This window comes from Poeciliopsis prolifica, unplaced genomic scaffold (genome assembly GCF_027474105.1).
Source record: "Poeciliopsis prolifica strain line A6 unplaced genomic scaffold, Auburn_PproV2 SCAFFOLD068, whole genome shotgun sequence".
Taxonomy (NCBI): Eukaryota; Metazoa; Chordata; class Actinopteri; order Cyprinodontiformes; family Poeciliidae; genus Poeciliopsis; species Poeciliopsis prolifica.
Window position 1 is genome coordinate 332,331 of NW_026562443.1, and position 17,639 is coordinate 349,969.

General features: G+C 37.5%; 1 protein-coding gene across 2 annotated transcripts; it reads right to left on the reverse strand.

Annotated features, from left to right (window-relative positions):
• Positions 1-1,228: 1,228 nt before the first annotated feature.
• Positions 1,229-17,265, reverse strand: man1b1b (mannosidase, alpha, class 1B, member 1b). Of its 2 annotated transcripts, XM_055020519.1 has the most exons (15): positions 17,033-17,265; positions 16,374-16,486; positions 15,698-15,731; positions 15,412-15,520; positions 15,134-15,252; positions 13,930-14,063; positions 13,089-13,198; positions 12,274-12,453; positions 10,141-10,289; positions 8,857-9,045; positions 7,864-8,054; positions 6,779-6,899; positions 4,921-5,115; positions 3,930-4,061; positions 1,229-3,286 (listed from the first exon to the last, which is right to left on the reverse strand). In XM_055020519.1, exons 2-15 carry the CDS (start codon positions 16,406-16,408, stop codon positions 3,068-3,070), a joined length of 1,917 nt encoding a protein of 638 aa, XP_054876494.1. In that variant the 5' UTR covers positions 16,409-16,486; positions 17,033-17,265; the 3' UTR covers positions 1,229-3,067. The 2 variants fall into 2 exon arrangements, with proteins under 2 accessions (XP_054876494.1, XP_054876493.1); XM_055020518.1 differs by lacking the exon at positions 15,698-15,731.
• Between the last annotated feature and the right edge of the window lie 374 nt (positions 17,266-17,639).

The window sequence follows — 17,639 nt, forward strand, 5'->3', positions numbered from 1 at the left end:
CACTCCTACCACTGTGCTGCCCTATCGGGGCTGTAAAAACTGACAACCATCCCTACTTTATTGTGCTCTACTTAAGATTTCACATTTGAACTTTGTATTGCAAACATATTTGATTTCTGATTTTCCTTCTAAATATGGAAAAAGATCAAGACATGGGTAAGGTGTGGCTGCTGGCATTTGTACTGTGAGACAACTTTGCCTCAGACATGCGCAGACAGAAACCCAGGTGAAATATTTCTACAGCAGAGCCATCTCTGTGTGTCACTTTATACTGTTTCATGCAATGAGAGTCAGCTGGAATACAAAACCTTTATTTGATGAAATCTTCATCGAAAATGCTAAAAATAGACTTTTCTCGAATGGCACCTTTTTGAAGAATGGCTTTTCATCATTTAAATCTCAAACAATTGAAGAGAAAATCTAAAAGATTTCAAAACATTTTCAGCATATCTCTGGCTTAAGAGTTCTGCTGAAACACGACTGAGGGAAAAATCCGAGTTCTTGTAGGCAGGATTAACATCATGTAAATCTTAGAACTGATTGGAGGAAAATTGTCACTACTCTGACGGAAAAAAAATCTAGATGTGTGACAACAACCACAGCAACGTGAAAAGCTACATAAGCACATGGGAAAACAGCTGAATGGACTGAAAGTTGTCTGAGGCAAGATTAAAGGCACATGTGAGAATGACGAAGATATGGAGTCCAGAAGAGTTTAGTCTCAGTCACAATCAGGAGCACGTCAACGAGTGCTCTTCACTGCACATGGTTATCTACCCTCAAATTACAGGAAATCCACTTAGATAACTAAGAAAACTCAGTACTCAGAAGAAATTCAGGTTTTAAATATTCACAAGATATTCAATATATTATTTTAAATTCATAGATCACATTTGCTCTCATATTAAAAATGACATGTACTTTTACCCTGCAACATATACAAAAAAAAACTAATCCCAATAACCACCTCCCTCCATGTTGACCTCAGTCTTTTAGCTTAGGTTTGTTGTTACCCACATTGGCTTCAATTAAAAAAAACACAAAATATTAACAGGTATTTTATTTAGTTTCTAGAGAAGTAGGATAAAACTAACTAAGACATACCTTTTCTGCAAGAAATAGGAGTTTAGAATCAATAATTCTTCAATCTTGATTAAAACATTAAAAATGACATGTATCACTGGCAGTTTTTCACTTCTAACTAAACATTTTCCCATGATGTAAAAAAAAAAAAAAAAAAAAAAAAAAAAAAAAAAAAAATCTGCCAGAGAGGTTAGTTTTATAAATATTCAAAGATTATGGACTTCAAACAAGCTCCTGAAAAGTTATTTTTTAAGTTTTATCTTATTTCACTAGAAACTAGATGACATACTTTGGAGATTTAATGTTCTTGAAGTTTTGTTAAAACAAGCATCAACCACAGATGCTGCATTCATGACAGTGGGAGTGAAAAAGTCAGTAGGTAAATGTGTTTGTTGTGTCCCCACAGTGGAAAGTGGAGCCAGAACTACTCACTCTGGGTCCTACAAAGAGTGTGACTTCACTTTTATTAGCTCAACCACTTCATGCTGTTTAAATGCATCTTAATGGAGGTATCAGAGCAACCAAAGATAGGCAGAAGTGTCAGGAGAAGCTGGCTACTCAGATCTACAACACTTCATCCTTCTGGTGCAGCACAGCTTTTTAAAACGGTTTATGAACAAAATTGGGCTTATTGTTTGGCATATCCACAGACCACTGAAGCCAACTGGTGCTGTTGATCTGAACTAGTAAACTTTGCAACAACTTATGGAAGAGGTCAAACATTCCCATGGCTAATTTAGCTCTTTAACAGAAGTAAAGATGAGTTACAGAAAACCCTGTAGGTAATCAACACATTTCTTAAATGTTGGTCATTTTGCACATTTGCAGCTAAACTTTTCTCCATGACTTTCAAATCAAAGAAGCAGTAATACAGGATGTTCTGCTATGACCTCTCCAGATTCACCATATATGGTCAGTTTCTCCACTTGTCCTGTGTGTTGTGAGGTCATGTGGTTCTGGGACCATAAGCTCTATTTCTCAGCAGGGTGGCACTCATAGCTAAAGTGGTCTGATCAAGGAGTCATAACCTCTGACATTTTAAGTCAATTGGAGTATTCAGGGGTCAGAACCATAATCAATGGAAAGACTGAAATGTAAAGATTACCAAGATAACTACACTACATGGATGTGAAACAGAAACAGTAGTGCGTGATGTAATGGACCACTGTGGAGAGAAAATGGAGGAGCAAACTAGCGTAGGGTGACTTGACCCAAACTAACCACCTTACTAATTTGGTGCTTTGTAATGGAGCATTTTGATTTCTCATTTATAAGGCATCTGGACCTTTCTGTAACAAATTCTGTTCATAAATGTCCTCAGTATTAATGTTGTATAATTTGCATTAGTAGAAAAACAGTCAAGTAAAAGGTGGTGGCTCAAATACAGAGAGAAATTCATTATTTTTTATTAGCTCTTCAACAATCAGGACACGTGTTAAAGGTGTTGCAGCTGAATGACATGAATGCAGCAGAGCTGTGTGCCTGTCAGGAAGCTCTAGGGACGGCTAAAAACAGCTCAGTCTCACCAAACAGGAAGCAGTTCATGATGAGAACTGCTTCCTGTTCCTGGGAGAGAAACTGTTCCGCCTAATTGGAATGTGGAGACGACGAGCCTGCAGTTGTTCACAGCTGCAAGGCAGATACTTTGTTTTTAATAACGGTAGAAAAAACAGTCGAGAAACCATTCCTGAAAATAAAAAAAAAATGCCAGGTAGTTCCAAAGTGGATGTTGTAGAACTTGGCCCACCAGCTCCAGCTGTGATGGAGCCACCCTTCACAGTTCCTCCTGATCAGGGTCAGGATTCGATCATCAAAACCAAGCACTCCAACAAATAAACAAAGGTTTAGCCATGAATATGACTTGACTTTTCAATACTTGCGATGTCTGGAGAGCATAAAAGAGCCAGTTTTCATGGTTCACGCTTCTGATGTCATTATGTTACACAGGTTCTGGTGTCACATCAACCCTGAGGAATGTTCTGGTTCACAGTGGCTGTGGCTCAGCTGGAGGCCATATGGGCAGTGGGTGAGCCTCAGTGTTGAAGACATACTTGTCAAGACTGATGAGGTCAGCATCCTCGGAGAAGAGCAGGTAGAAATATTTTAGAGTCTCTCCCAGGAAGAAGCTCTCCATCTTGTCTCTGGGACTGGGATAATCTGGATCACACACGTTGTTGATGGATGTGTAGCCACCAGAGGAAACCTGAGGACCCACAGACAGACTTACAACGCTGCAGACAGAAGCTTTCAGCTACTGGATGGAAAGCTTCTGAGAAGATAATATGTATAATGAGCAGTGATATGACTGCAATTAATACATTTAAACAAATCATATTTTAATTAAAAACTTTGCATTGACGAAAATATTTTCAATTTAAAAACCATTTTTGCTGCTAAATCATTAAATAAATAGATATAAAATATTCACTGTTTTCATGTTCCTCAACCATCAGCCTGGTGCAAGCGTTACTGTAGTCATTCAGCTTTCCAAAGTTTCAGGAACTTCTTTAGAAATGTGGACTGTGGACACTGATGTCTGTGCTGCTGCTATATGTTCAGCATTGAGATGCTGTTTTAATGAGTTAAACTCACAGCTCTAAAATGAAATTGTTGGATTGGAACAATAAAGAGCAATCAGAAAGTAGAAATATGAAAGAATTTGCTAATGTTCTACCAGCACTCCAGTCATACATTCTAACAAGACAATCAAGCCTTGTGTTTTTCCTGATTTGTTTTGTCATTGTTGTAGCAGTGAGTGTGAATGTCTAACAGCACACGGTCAGATCTGACTTTAACCCACCTGGATGATCACGATTCCTGTTTGATGTTTATTTTTTCAGACTAACCTTGGTGTATTTGTTAAAGTTTTGTAGAATCTTCCAGCCCCAGTCCTGATATTTGCGATCTTTAGTGTACCTGTACAAATAGAAGAGACTCTCTGCAGTCTCTGGTCGAAGAAGGTTATGTCTGTCTGCAGGCTGTCAGACAGAAAGACAGACAGGACAAAAAAAAAACAAAAAACAGATGACTTGAGGCAGTTCTTGTATTTCTCTCACCTGAAACTTCTGCAGAATTATTTTATTTGTACTCTGGTTTAATGACATTTACTCCTTTTTCCAATTGTCTCTCAGGTTTATATGATGAAATCTGATCTCAGCTGAAATGGCTGGTAGAAAAAAGTAATTGCAAAAAGAACCACCCAAAGACTATTTTATTTCAGTAATTCATTTCATGAATTAAGATAATAACTTAAGGTAATAACTTAGTAATAAGGTAATAACTTAGATCATTCAGTGATTAATAGTACACAATGAAGTCAAAATCATGTTTCATTCACTTTTCATTTTTCTCAGGTTTGAACTGAGAGCAGATCTTAAATATTCACATTTTCTAAAATTAACCTAAAAACAATCTCACAAAATCTGTTCATATTTGTGTTTTTTAATTTGAATTTGTTTTCCCTTGTTTTTGTAAAAAAGAAAAAAAAAAAACTAAAAAGTTACTCCATTATAAATGCTAAAATAGTTCATAATTGTGACGGTTATGGCCTGAACAACCGTAGGAAGGAAAACACAAAAGGCCTTTGTTAATGAAGCTAGCTGTCAACAGTGGAAAGTTGAAAAGAAACAAGTGTGCTTCAAAAAGCAGCAGAGATCCTGTAACTGTTTTTGGTAGCAGTAGACAGTCAAACTCTCTACACCTCAAAAGGTGTAGACTGAAGTCGGATCTTCCAGAGCCACCACACAAATGAAGCTGATATACTTATTTTAGGACACATTTTGTCCTGCTACTCAGTATATGAAAAGAGGAGGTGGAGTGTACTGATACACCACTGACCTTCACATCAATGTCTCTGATACTGCCCTGGTGCATGTTGAAGTGAACAATCTCAGGACTGAGACCAGTCTCCATCTGGACGTACATCTGGTAGCAGGTGTGCATCAGCTCCTTGGCCAGGTCCATGTGATCAGCAGGGAGGCCATTATGAGCACCGAGGGCCAAAGTGCCAGGGAGGAAACATACCAGATGATCCTACAACAACAAATCACACAGGGCCAGTCAATGAGCTAAACGCAACAAGAAACCTTCATGCTATTTTAACTTTAAAGGTAAAACAAACAAAAATAAAAAGCATCTGTAATAACTGACTGAAGAGACTGGTGCCTCATCCTTTCAAACATCAGAAGATCTTTGAAGTCTTTAAAATTAAACTAAGGCCACAGATGCACAGTACCTCCCACCTGGAGAAGTAGTATCAGTCACTGAAACTTGAGACACTGGTCTAACTTCTTCCCCCTTGTGGTCAATGTTAATAAACCTTTACTTTTATAACTCTTTAACCCTTAAATCCTTTTTTAATTTGACTTCTATTAAATGGACACTAAAAAAAGAACTTAAAGGAGTAGTATTAGGTAAAAATCAATGTTTCTGAGCTATACATAATAATATGTTTACATCATAATGTTATTCCGTGAGTAAAAACATAGTCTAAGTGCTGCTTTGATTGTTTCATGCAAGTTTTAGAAATTCTTTAATCTCCCGTGGCAACCATTCAGCTGTGCAAAATGCCTAGTTGTACCAGCACCACTTCAGAGCTTCCACCCACAGAACAGCTTTCCCTCACCGCTGCCCCGTTCAGCACTCCAACAGCAATTAGCAAACACCTGATGAGCTCATCAACAAGCCACTTTTCAGTGTAAAAACATTGTCAAAGGGCTAATTTAGAAGAGTAGTTAAAACTTTCTGAACGCAGAGTCTCAGAAACACCAGGAGTTTTTAAAATGACAAAAAGGCGTTTTGTCAATTTCAAGGCGTTAAATTACAAAGTAACATTTCTTTCAAGTCATATTTGAAATATATAGCAATTTTATAACAACTGAGTGTAACACAGTTTCTTGTTATGCTATAAAATAACCTATCAAGCATAAAAAATACATAATACTGCTACTTAAAAAAAATAATTCTGCCCATTTTATTTAGCGTGCAATGGGTTTGTTGCTTCCTTCTAAGGCAGCATCTGAATCTTGAAATGTGCTGTAGGGTTTCCAAATTTGAAGGTTCCTCCAAAAGCGTTCTCCTTTTCCTTAGATATGAAGGACGTGTCTGGTGTATTCTTGGCAGCCGAAGCTATCCCAAGATTTATTGTAGGCTGGATTAGAAATTATTCTTCTAACAACAGAGGAAGAAGTGAGAGATGGAGGACTACAACGTTATATAAAAGTACATTAAATTCTGTCTGTACAAAACATAAAAGCTTAAAACCCATGTTTTGTTAGGCTTTTGTTATTTGTTATATATGTTTTTATATAATTTTGTAAAAAAAATCAAATAAATAAAAATAAATTGATTTAATCAGTCAACTTATTTAACCTAAATGATCAAATAAGTAATTTAAAAAAACTCAGCAACATTACTAGGTCTATTTTTACCAGCTTGTGCTTAGCACTATCACAGTTGCTAGACTACAGGACATACATTGAAGTAAAGGCAGTAATTAATTTAATTCAATTCAATTCAAAAATATTTTATTATTTCCAAAGGAATGCTTACTTCTGGTGTTCACAGCACTTGAAGGACCTGGCCTGCATCAAGCAGGCAGGATGGAGCCAAACCCAATATGTTGTCCTCAACAGCAGCATACTGCAGTGTCAGATTCTTCTTAGTAATAATAAATGCAAGTTTAACTGTTACTAACCATTTTTGGACTGAACTGTCCATGGGAGAGTTCTCCAAGAAAGACAAGACCGTTTGGTGAAGATTTCTGTAGCAAGTTCTTCTTTATACCCTCAATGGCCTGCAGGTAGTCTTCCAAAAACCTAAAGGATCAAAAAAGTATTCAGAAACAGCAATGTTCTGTATAATTAGCATAGCACCGACTGCAAGCTGATCGCTGATCTTTAAAGAATCTGACCAGCCAATTCTGATTTCTTTGTGTGAAATGTCATTAAATATAGTAAGAAAGTCACTTTGTTGGTAAAAGTGGGGTGACTATTGTTAACTGCAACTTGCAGACATGACATGGTGGGCCTCTCTATCAGTCAAATCTCTCTCACTGGAGAGCTGATTTGTGGACCTTTGCTGAGGTAGAGAAGATTGAGGGATAAGATTGGCTTCACATGTAAGCATTGGCTAATCAGAGGTCTCCCAAAATTAAGAAAATCAGCGCTGATAAATAAGCTGGATGGTAAATCAGTGCACCCCTAGTTACTAGACCAGGTTTTAATAGTCAACCAGACAAAATCCAACTTAAAATTATGATGCACAGACAAGCAACCTCATAACAGATAAGCACATACAGTCATGTTCAATACATAAGATTATTCATGACAAGTTGATGTCTTTCAGTAACTCCATTCACAAAGAATGTTTTCAAATCTTTTCTTCTGTTGATGACTTTCTGCTTAAGATAACATTTAAGTTTCAGATATTACACCACTCTCACTGTTTTTTGCAATTCCTTTATCATGCAAATGTATGCAAAACCTACAGATCCCCACATTTTTATGGGCCAATTCCCACCTTTAGGAGGCAGTATTTCTTACTTCTATTACACTGCTGCTTCAGTCTTAGTTCATGTCACAGTCTGATCGATGTGGCGAGTTACAAGATTGAGGTATTTAAGTTGTTTGAAAAATAAAAATGTTTGTGTTCAATCCGGCTGGTCTTTTTTGTCTTTTTCCTTCTGCACGTAGATTTTACATGACAAATGAGCCTCATTAGAACACATTTATTGAATATGACTGTATATAAATGCATGTGCTGATGTTAAATTTAACTTACTGCTTCTCCTTCTTGCCACCTTGGATCCACTGCTTCAGCAGATATTCATAGTAGCTGTCTGCTCTGGCTCCCAGTGTATAGATGCCTTGATGAGTGAACTGTCCACTATTAGTGTTGATGAACATGGGAACAAGACCATCCAGCTTGCCTTCTTGCTTGTGGACCTGATTCATGACTTCAGCTACTGCAGCCTGTACAGACATCAAGAGAGTTCAACTGTAGACACTGCTGAAGTGTCTACAGTGTCTACAGTGTCTACAGTGGAGAGTAGTAGTACACTTTCAGGTTTTGGAATTGGAAGTTATCTTGATGAGCTACTAATTCACATGAGCATGAGCTGCAATTGTGATATCCTTTGCAATATCACAATCGCAAAGGATGCTCTGACACAATATAAGATGGACAGTTACAGTTCATGTCTTTTAAATTAAAGCTGATAATCCATGTCAATCTTCAATAATGCTATCATAATGTCCTGTTTCTCTGGTAAAAGACACTGATCCAAAAACACTCAGTTAGGCAGAAGAATCTCCTAAAACTTTAAGGATCTGAATACTAATTTTCTGTTTTATTCAGTTTATTTCAGGAAATATGGTTGTAACAAAGCTAATGAAATGAAACTAACACTAGATGATACTCAGATCATCCACAAATGGGAATGTATCAAATCAGAGCATAATAAATATGCCACAAGTTTGTATGTGTAATTTATGCAGATAATATGCAAATCTGGTCCCCACCTGACATGTTTTTTAGAATATGGGTTAATGAAGCATTTTCCAGACAGGTTGATGACCCTACTTTTGAAGTTGAGCAATTTGAAGTTGTGTATAGGATAATACAACTGTAAATATTGTACAATATTTTTATGAGTTCATAGAACCACTTGAAAGTGTGGTCCCCACAAAAGATAATTAGAAAATTTGTCCCCACTCCCCATGGAAACCAGTGGGCGTGTGTGTTGACGGCAGGCAGAGCATAGTGATGGGCTACCTGGTACTGAGGTTCCTGGGTGAGCCGGCTGAGCTCCCTGAACTCCAGCTGAATACTTGTAACTTCAGCCACAGTGCTGTCAGAGGTCCAGCGGGGCGGGTGGGCAGAGCCTTTCCCGATGTTTACATCAGAGTAGGGAATCTTGGACTGTGTGTTGAAGGCTGGCATCAGCCTAGAGCCAACGTCTTTCTGTGGAAGTACAGTGGCTTTGAAAAACAGCTGTCAACATCGCAGCAAGTTAACATTAAAGCAACACTGATGACTGATTGGTAAATTTAGTTTTTTGTCTGGCAGAATAGATCAATGTGATGTAACTAGTGGAAAGTTAATAGGCACATGATGCCTAAGGATCATTATGACTGCTTTTCACTCTGAAGTTGGTGATGCCACCCTATATGCCAAGTACATTTGATTTTCTACAGGACTTTCAGACGTTAATTTTAATTGGAGACCTACAGTTTAATATGTTAATTGCATTTTCTTTTAAATATACCAAACATATTAACTGAATGCATGTAACAGCACTTTATGCCCACAGATTACAAACTAATATTTTGGTTGTTGAACTGAGATATCCATTTAGTCAATAATTTAGCAGGAAAAATGGTTTTTGAATTCAAAAATGTTAATCTACAGTTAGATTAAAATGCGATTTATTTTGATTAATTAATTATAGACACTACAAATAACTTCATAAAGCAATTTTAAATTGAGTCCTACTGCTAATTTAATTATGGTTCTGAATTTTTTTTTTCAGTAAAAGAATTCACTAAAATCCTCAAAATTAATGTGGCAGAATGCATTATTAGCAGGTACTGTTTGATAGGACCAGATGGACAATTTAATGGAACCGGTGACTAAAGCACTCTGTCTGATAAAGAGTAAGCATTCTTTAAGAGCCATTTGTACAGTAGCAACTATAGACTCAATATAATGACAGATTAATAGCCATAAAGACCGTTACATACTTTTCAATGCAACTTTTTAACATTGCAATACATACCACAAAATATTGTGATTAAGTTTCCAAAAAGCCTATCCAGAGTACTGGTAAATATATTGTGGATAAATGTATTTTCCAATGAAGAAGTGTTTCCACTCTTTTGTCTATGTAGGCATCAACCAACTTTATTTTGAAAAACAATCAGATAATCCACTAGTTTCAGGTAGATGACATGCTCAGTGAGTAAAAGACACTGAACATGTCAAAAGTGATCTGAAAGTGAAAGAAATGGACAGATTACTGCATCTGAATCAGTGTGGATTCCAGATCCGGAGACTCACAGCTTTGTCCAGGAAGAGGCTGTCTCCGGTCAGGTGGTAAGTGCTCAGGAGGCCTCCCAGGATGCGGATGGTAGTTTCAAACAGATTAACATCAACATTTTTGTTGAAGGTGAGCTCTGAGGCAACCCATTCCCTGGCTTCTTTAAACTCTGAAAGTTTATGAAAGTAGTTTGAAAGGTTTCCATGAAAGTCATTCCTCCTTACATGTAACTACAAAGTTTCTGATCTGCAGTTTCTTACAGTTAAAAAGCAGTTTTCAAAGACCAGAAGCTAAAAACCAATAGAGCAAGGGTGCTCAATACGTAGCTCGGTATCGACTAATCGATCTTAGGAAGGTTTTGAGTCGATCTCAGCAGCAAATGGCAAACTGAAGGCCGCCAGGACGCTGAGACCAGCACTTCCTCTTCTGACAAGCTTATCAAAATATTCACCGAGATCTAAAACGTTTGTAGCTCCATTAAAGAATAATCATTTTTTTAAAAAATCAACAAAACGTATTAAAATTAAAAATCAGTAATTATTGTTTCAACAAGGTGTTGCACAATTTGGTGTGTTTCAGTTCCATCAACAAAAATAAAAAGGCGACTCAAAGACCGACTGACTAGCGGAGTAGGTATTTAAATTAGCTCATCAACCACTGCTGTGTTCATTAGAGGCTTATTAATTATCAAGAACTAAATATCAGTCCTTGAAACCTGACATCGTAACCGCCTGAATGTTTTTAATGTAATCTCTGCTCGGCTTGCGGGGCGCAGGCGGTTGCCACGGCAACGGGTGTGCTTACACCAATGTTTTTCAACCACTGTGCCACTAGTGTGCCGCGGGTGATCATCAGGTGTGCCGTGGACCTAATTGGTCTAAAAAGATTTTTTGAAAACAAATTAATTAACTGCAAATAATATGCCATTTCCGAGTGTCTGTAGTAGTGACTAGTAATTTCTTTATGACAGGATGGCAGTAGGTACATAGCATTGTATGTTAAAACAAGAGAATTAATGATGAATGAATGTGACAGGTAGCGGTGAGAGCATTGCACCTAGCAAGACTGTGATGACAGTGATGGAAAAGTTTTTGAAAAAAAAAATGCTAACTTCGGACCCAGATGAAGGCTAGGGCCTTCATCTGGGTTAGGGATCTGGGCCTTCATCTGGGTCCGAAGTTAGCATTTTTTATCAAAGGAAGGCAAATACCGTGAGCTTTTTCTTTTCCAAATATTAGTGCTTATCTCAGAAAGGGAATTATTTTCTGTATTCTGGCTAAGAGAGTGCTTGTGGACAGAATTAGTCATCTTTGATTCCTATTCAAGGCACTTTGATAAGAACTACTATATATTAATTTTTTTTTAAATTTTCATTTGTTTAGATTTTTGGTTGGTGGTGTGCCTCGTGATTCTTTCAATGAAATCAATGTACCTTAGCTCAAAAAAGGTTGAAAAACACTGGCTTACACGATAAAGAGAGTAAAAAGGTGTGAGTGGTTTTGAGTTGATCACCTGTTTGGGTTGTTTCACCTTTGTTTACCTTTGCTGTGGTTCATCACAGCCACTATAGTTTCTGAACGTTCAATAAATGACAAACTTGGACTAATTACCTCGTTCGTTTGGAGTAAACATCACAATAAACATCAAATAAGACAAATATATTTGATTAAGTTTTAACAAACAAATGGCTTCTACCATGATAATTATGTGAAATTAAATTAATTATATCCCAACTTCAGAAGATTTGTCTTTACCTTCACAGAGCTCTTTGGTTACTCCTATCAGTCTGTAGTTTCTCATATCGATGTCATCAAACCAAATTTCAGATCTACAACAACTGACTGACACCTACTGGCCTCAGGTTTGCAACCAGCTTCTGACTGAGAAACCAGTAACCCACTCCCAGTGTGAGAATCTCACTGAGGAAGAAACTGCATTAGGTTTTCTATCACTTTATTATTTCTGATATAACTGATGTATATTCGTATAGAAAATGAGTCAATAGGGTTAAATTTACAATTTTTATGTCTTTGTGTCATGAGGTAGATCTCAGCCGGCTGGTGAGAGAAAAAGTAGATCTTGGCCTCAAAAAGTTTGAGCACCCCTGCAATAGAGTGATTTCTGTTGCAGAGCAAAGGTAAACTTGATTATACCCTGCTTGAGCTCCAGAATCCACATAGTGTCCAGGGCATCAATCAGCGTGAGACCGAGCCCGAACCACTCGCTGTAGGACCTGGAGACAGGCCGGAGCTCGTCGTGGCCCCAGGCATATTCTTTGTAACCCTTCCAGGCATGTCTGAAAGCTTCCCGCACTGCCTCCATCCGCTCTGTCTCTGGAACACACAACTCACTGTTCACTGGTGCATAAATATCACAAAGCAGAAACATGCTTTCATTACTTTGTAAGGTATTTTTTTAAATGTCTAGGAAAAGACATAAATAGAAAAAAATGTAAAACATGCATGTATATGAGGGCAGCACGACATTAGAAAATCCTGCACTGGTGATAACATTGGTACATATTGTAAAGATGATGTTAGGTACGATATATGCCTGTTTTTTTCTTCCTTCTCAGCAGTGCTTCTATCCCTCTGTAATGTGATGGAATGTTTTATTATGAGGTAATATATTATTTACATTTCATTGATCCGATGGTCATGTTATGACTGTATTCTAAACCTTTATGAACTAAATGAACCACTGGTTGATACCCAAGCTTAGATGTTTTCTGCATTTGAATGGCAGTCAGACTGACTTTTCCGTGTTTTGGATTCTTATTCCTGGTATAATAGGATAATTTTCTTGGAATTTTTCAGCCAACAATTATTGCTTTCCAATACTGATATTTAAAATATCAATATTGTGCTCAATAATATTGAGAAAATTACATTTCCATTAACATCTATTTGTTAAAAATGCTTAAAAATTAATATTCTACATTGCAGGGGTTTATAAAACCAAAAACTACCTAAAACTTTTGACTGGTTGACATTCCGGTTGCCAGGAGAGTCCTCCTTGTTTTCTCCATCTTTGGAACCTTCTGTGGCCTGGACAGTGTCGATCACTGCCCCATGCCAGCTAAAAGTACCAGAAATTTAGAAAAAACAAAACATGCATTTCTACTTCTAAATTAACAGTTGTATTTCAACATGGTAAACACAATATAATGCTCTCTGAATGACATCAAAGGACAATGCAGTTTAGGGTTGCCACCTGTCAGAAATAAAAATAAGGGATGCTCACCACTTTGGGGTCACCATGGTGGAGGTGCCCACAGAAGCAGTACATTTTATTTGTAAACACAAAAACAAACAATAGTACAAACATTAGAGGTGTGTTAAGAGTACCTAAAAATTGTACTCCAATCAGATTAGTATAACTTCAACATGTTGAGTAGAAGTAGATTGAACTTTAAACGTGTAAAAGAGTGTAAAAAGTATTTGCTAAGAAGTCTACTCAAGTACTGAGTAACTGATTGTAACATATGATTTAATGTTTTAAATTCATGTCAGCCAAAAGTAAGCAACATTTTTTCTACCTATTTAGTTTCTGCCGTGACAATTTAGCTGACCTTAATATTTCCTGTGTTTTATTTTGGTCATTGTATGATAGGAGTGTCAATCAGACATTTATAAAAATGTACAACAAATTGCATCCCATAACGGTTTCAATAGGAGACGCTACATTTAACAGCAAATAATATGGGACGATTAAGTATCATACAGGAGGGGTGGCAACCCTAACGTGCTACGAACCTGAAACCTGTAGAATGACATAGCAGCTATTGTAACCACACTGGTAATTCTTACCTGATGACTCTCTCCTCCTCTTCCTCCTTCTTGCTGTCAGCTGCCTTGACTTCAGAAAGGATATTAGATGTGTTTCCTTTCTTCTGAAGACGGTTTGGAAGCACAGGCGGTCCTCTCTTATTGGATAATTTTCTCTGTCAAATGACATCACAAGCAACAAGAATCAGCAAATTATATCTAAACCTTGTTATAGCTTAAAGAAATGCATGTTCATGAAACATAAACTGGAAATATGTGCGGTTACAGAGCAAAAATTTGACAAACACATTAGTCTGTAATTATGCTTTGTCATTTTAATTCATTTCTTAACACTTGAAGGGGATTAAATATGTCAAAACATAACCAGTAATCTAACTGTGGTTGCCATGATCAACCAAATGACCCCTGAACACATGATGTCAAATGTTATTTATTTATGTTGACATTTTTATGCATTTTTAAAATTATTTACAAAACATGGAGTCTCACATAATTCCCTTATATCATTGAGTAAGAAAAGATATGGAGCAGTTTTTGAAGAATTTTGGCCGTTGCTTCCTGCGACCTGATCAGGTGGGGTCAGCTAGGCTCTCATCGCCACACAGACAGAAAACAAGGTCAGCTGTGGCAGAAAGGCTCACTAAACCACTGAAGTCATCCATGAAAGTAAAAACAAATACAAGCTAATAGAAAAGTTTAAGACAGAGAAACACCTCAGCAGTTTCAACCATTTGTGGTAAAGCTGGGGAATCATTGGCTAAGAAGACTAGCTGCCATATATTGAAGATGCCTGTCAAAGATGAAAGAAATAAAAATGAAGATAGGTCCTATTCATTATGCACAAGGTTTAATTGTTACAGATTTACTTTTCAGACATATTTTGATGCCAAGTTAAACTCTAAACATCTTTATTTTGCTCCTAATTGTTTTTTTCATTCTACAAAAACATGACAAGGACATATTTTTGAAAACCCTCAGGGATCTGTTGAACTCTCAGCATCCTCTTATATTTAGTAAAAGTTGAATAACAGTATTATTTTTCCCAAACTTCAGAATTTCACATTTTGGATTAATAAATATGGTTGAACTGGAAAAAGTGGAATTTGGGACAAAATAAAATCAAACTTAGAAAATAATGAGACAGATTTTGCAGGGCTGTAGAAGTCTTTAGGTATGCTGTGATACACCATATATGCCAGTGGTGATTCTAAGCCAAATCTGTAACCTGAGAGAGCTGTTCAGGCAGGGGGTCTTGGCCCTTTTTGACAGGCTCCAGCAGCACATGAGGTTTGAATGGTTTCAGAAGAATGTTGCTCTCCATCTCCTCCTCTCTTACCGTAAAACCTTGAAACAAGCAAAACAACAATCAGTTTTTACTGTACAGAATACAAAAAAACCCCCAATTTATTGTTTAGTAAACATTCAAGAATGACAGCTCATCAAAAGCACCAATAACAAGCTAAAAAGCAAAAGGTTATCCTGTCAACGTACAAGAAAACTTACCTCGGAGCTGCTTGGTAACAGAAGAATATGAAGCTAAGCCACAAATGAAAAGCAGTACAACCATGAAGAGGAAAAGACTCCGCTGTAGCCTGGACAGCTGCTTCCATTTCTAAAGACACACAGAAAGGGAATCTCACTGCGACAGAGTATGGGCACTAACTCATAATGTTCTGTCTCCTTATAGAATCTGGCATGCTGAACAGTTTCACACTGTGAAAATAAGCAAATATATCCATCTACTACTTTACAATGATTAAAGTGTCACTATCATGATAAAATTACTCACAAGATTTAAAAAGATGAACTTCTGTGCTTTCATTCTGAGGACACAAAAGTTTTTAATAATAAATACTTGTCTCAGGCAGCTATAAATCCCAAAGCATTTCAGAGCACCACTGTTTTTGTCTGTGGTAAATGAAACACCAGTGCAAACTTGCGACGTAATCCGAGTAAGTCAAACCATAAATAACTGAGGATGAGAAGCAGAGGAAGATGTGAGCCAATGCAGTAAATACTTTGTGCAATTTATCTGGAGTTTTGGAAGAAGAAGCTGGATGGAGTGATGAAGAAGAGAGAGAGCTAGTACTACTGAAGAACTGCATCATGACTAATGATGACTAATGTTTCTGGGGAGGAAATGTCCTAGTTTGAAGGGTTGCAGCTGGGAATCTGAACCAATTCATTGATTGGCAATGAGCAGCTCTTTGTATATAATATTCAGCTTTCATTCAAAAATAGTTCAGCATGTATTCCAACATATTAATGTTCAGGAACCAGCTTTCCCTATGCCTTCTATTTACAAGTCTAGAGTCAGAGGGCTCTTTAGACCTATGGTAAATTAAATTAATCCTTCACCATCCAGGACTCTGAAGATCCTTGGATCATATGAGTTAGAACAACATTTGATTTGACCAGACAAAGAACAGAACGGATGGCTTTCCCATCAGAAGGAAGCGACTTACCCTCCAGTACGACTGTCTCCGCCACTGCTTGCCATTTTTGTAGTTCCCAGTCTGTTGTCCAGTGAAGTGGATAGACACGTAATCCGGTCGGCTGGGCGCGTGCATATCTGTAACTAAGCATTGACACAAGAGGCGTGGCGGTAATATTCATCCAAACAGGGCAACAAAATTCATATCAAGAATCAGGCATGGGACGCATGAGCGGCTGCGACAACGTCAAATGTCATGAACAAAAAATACAAATATTTGAGCCAAGTCTAGTAATTTTTATGACTCCAATATATGACGCTTCGTACTCTTAGCTTAAATGTATTGGTAGTTAGCATAGCAGAGCTAGCTCAGTATAAACAGCTATATATCAGAAGTCTAGTTTCTCGGGGTTACCTCTGTGTGAAAGGAACACTGTAAGAATGACTAACATTGACACGAGGTGGCCACTAGACACTAGAAAGGGCCACACCTTTAAGTTTCTCAATTAAAGTTTTTTCGACTTTACTTACTAACTGTGGTCCGAGCATAACCCGAGGCCTACACACACCAAAGGTAAACAAAGGAGCCCTTTGTAAGTATAGCACTGTGACCATTCCTACATCATTACTCCGTTCAAGACTTTAGAGGTTAACAACACAGAAACAGGTGTACAACTATTGTTCACTTACTTTTAAAACCGTACAGCCCTCACAAATCCACCACAAACAGAGTCACATCAGTCGGTGTTTCAGTGGCAAACATCCCGTTGTTAACAAAGTAAGTTCGGAGGTCTTTTCATATCCAAGGCTGTTTAGAAAATACACAAGCTAAATAGCTGTGCAAAAACAAGTTTAATTTCAAACCAAGATGCTGGCTGCATGTCACCCACTTCCAGCTGTAAATGAGCTGCAGCTCACGTAGATTGTTACCATGCTGCGTTCAAAGACCCATAAGTAAAACGGAACATTCAATGACTAGGACAAGTTGCTTACCTAACTGCACTGAAAGAGACACATTTCTTTAAAGTTAGCATCGCAATGTTAATAACAGCTTGAAAAACGCTTCTTTTTACAGGCTGTATGGCAAGGTTCCTGTTCCCTTCTGTTGCTGTTTCATTTCAGCAAGGAAGAGGAATCCAGGACGGCTGTGTGATGTACCTACTGAATCCAAGCTGACATGCAATCTTCTGCATGGAGTTTGCATGTCCTTTCAATGCATGTGGGTTCTGCAGGTATGAGTGTGTATTAATATCTGTTTGTCCCATATGACAGCGAGAGAGACAGGAACAGGACATTT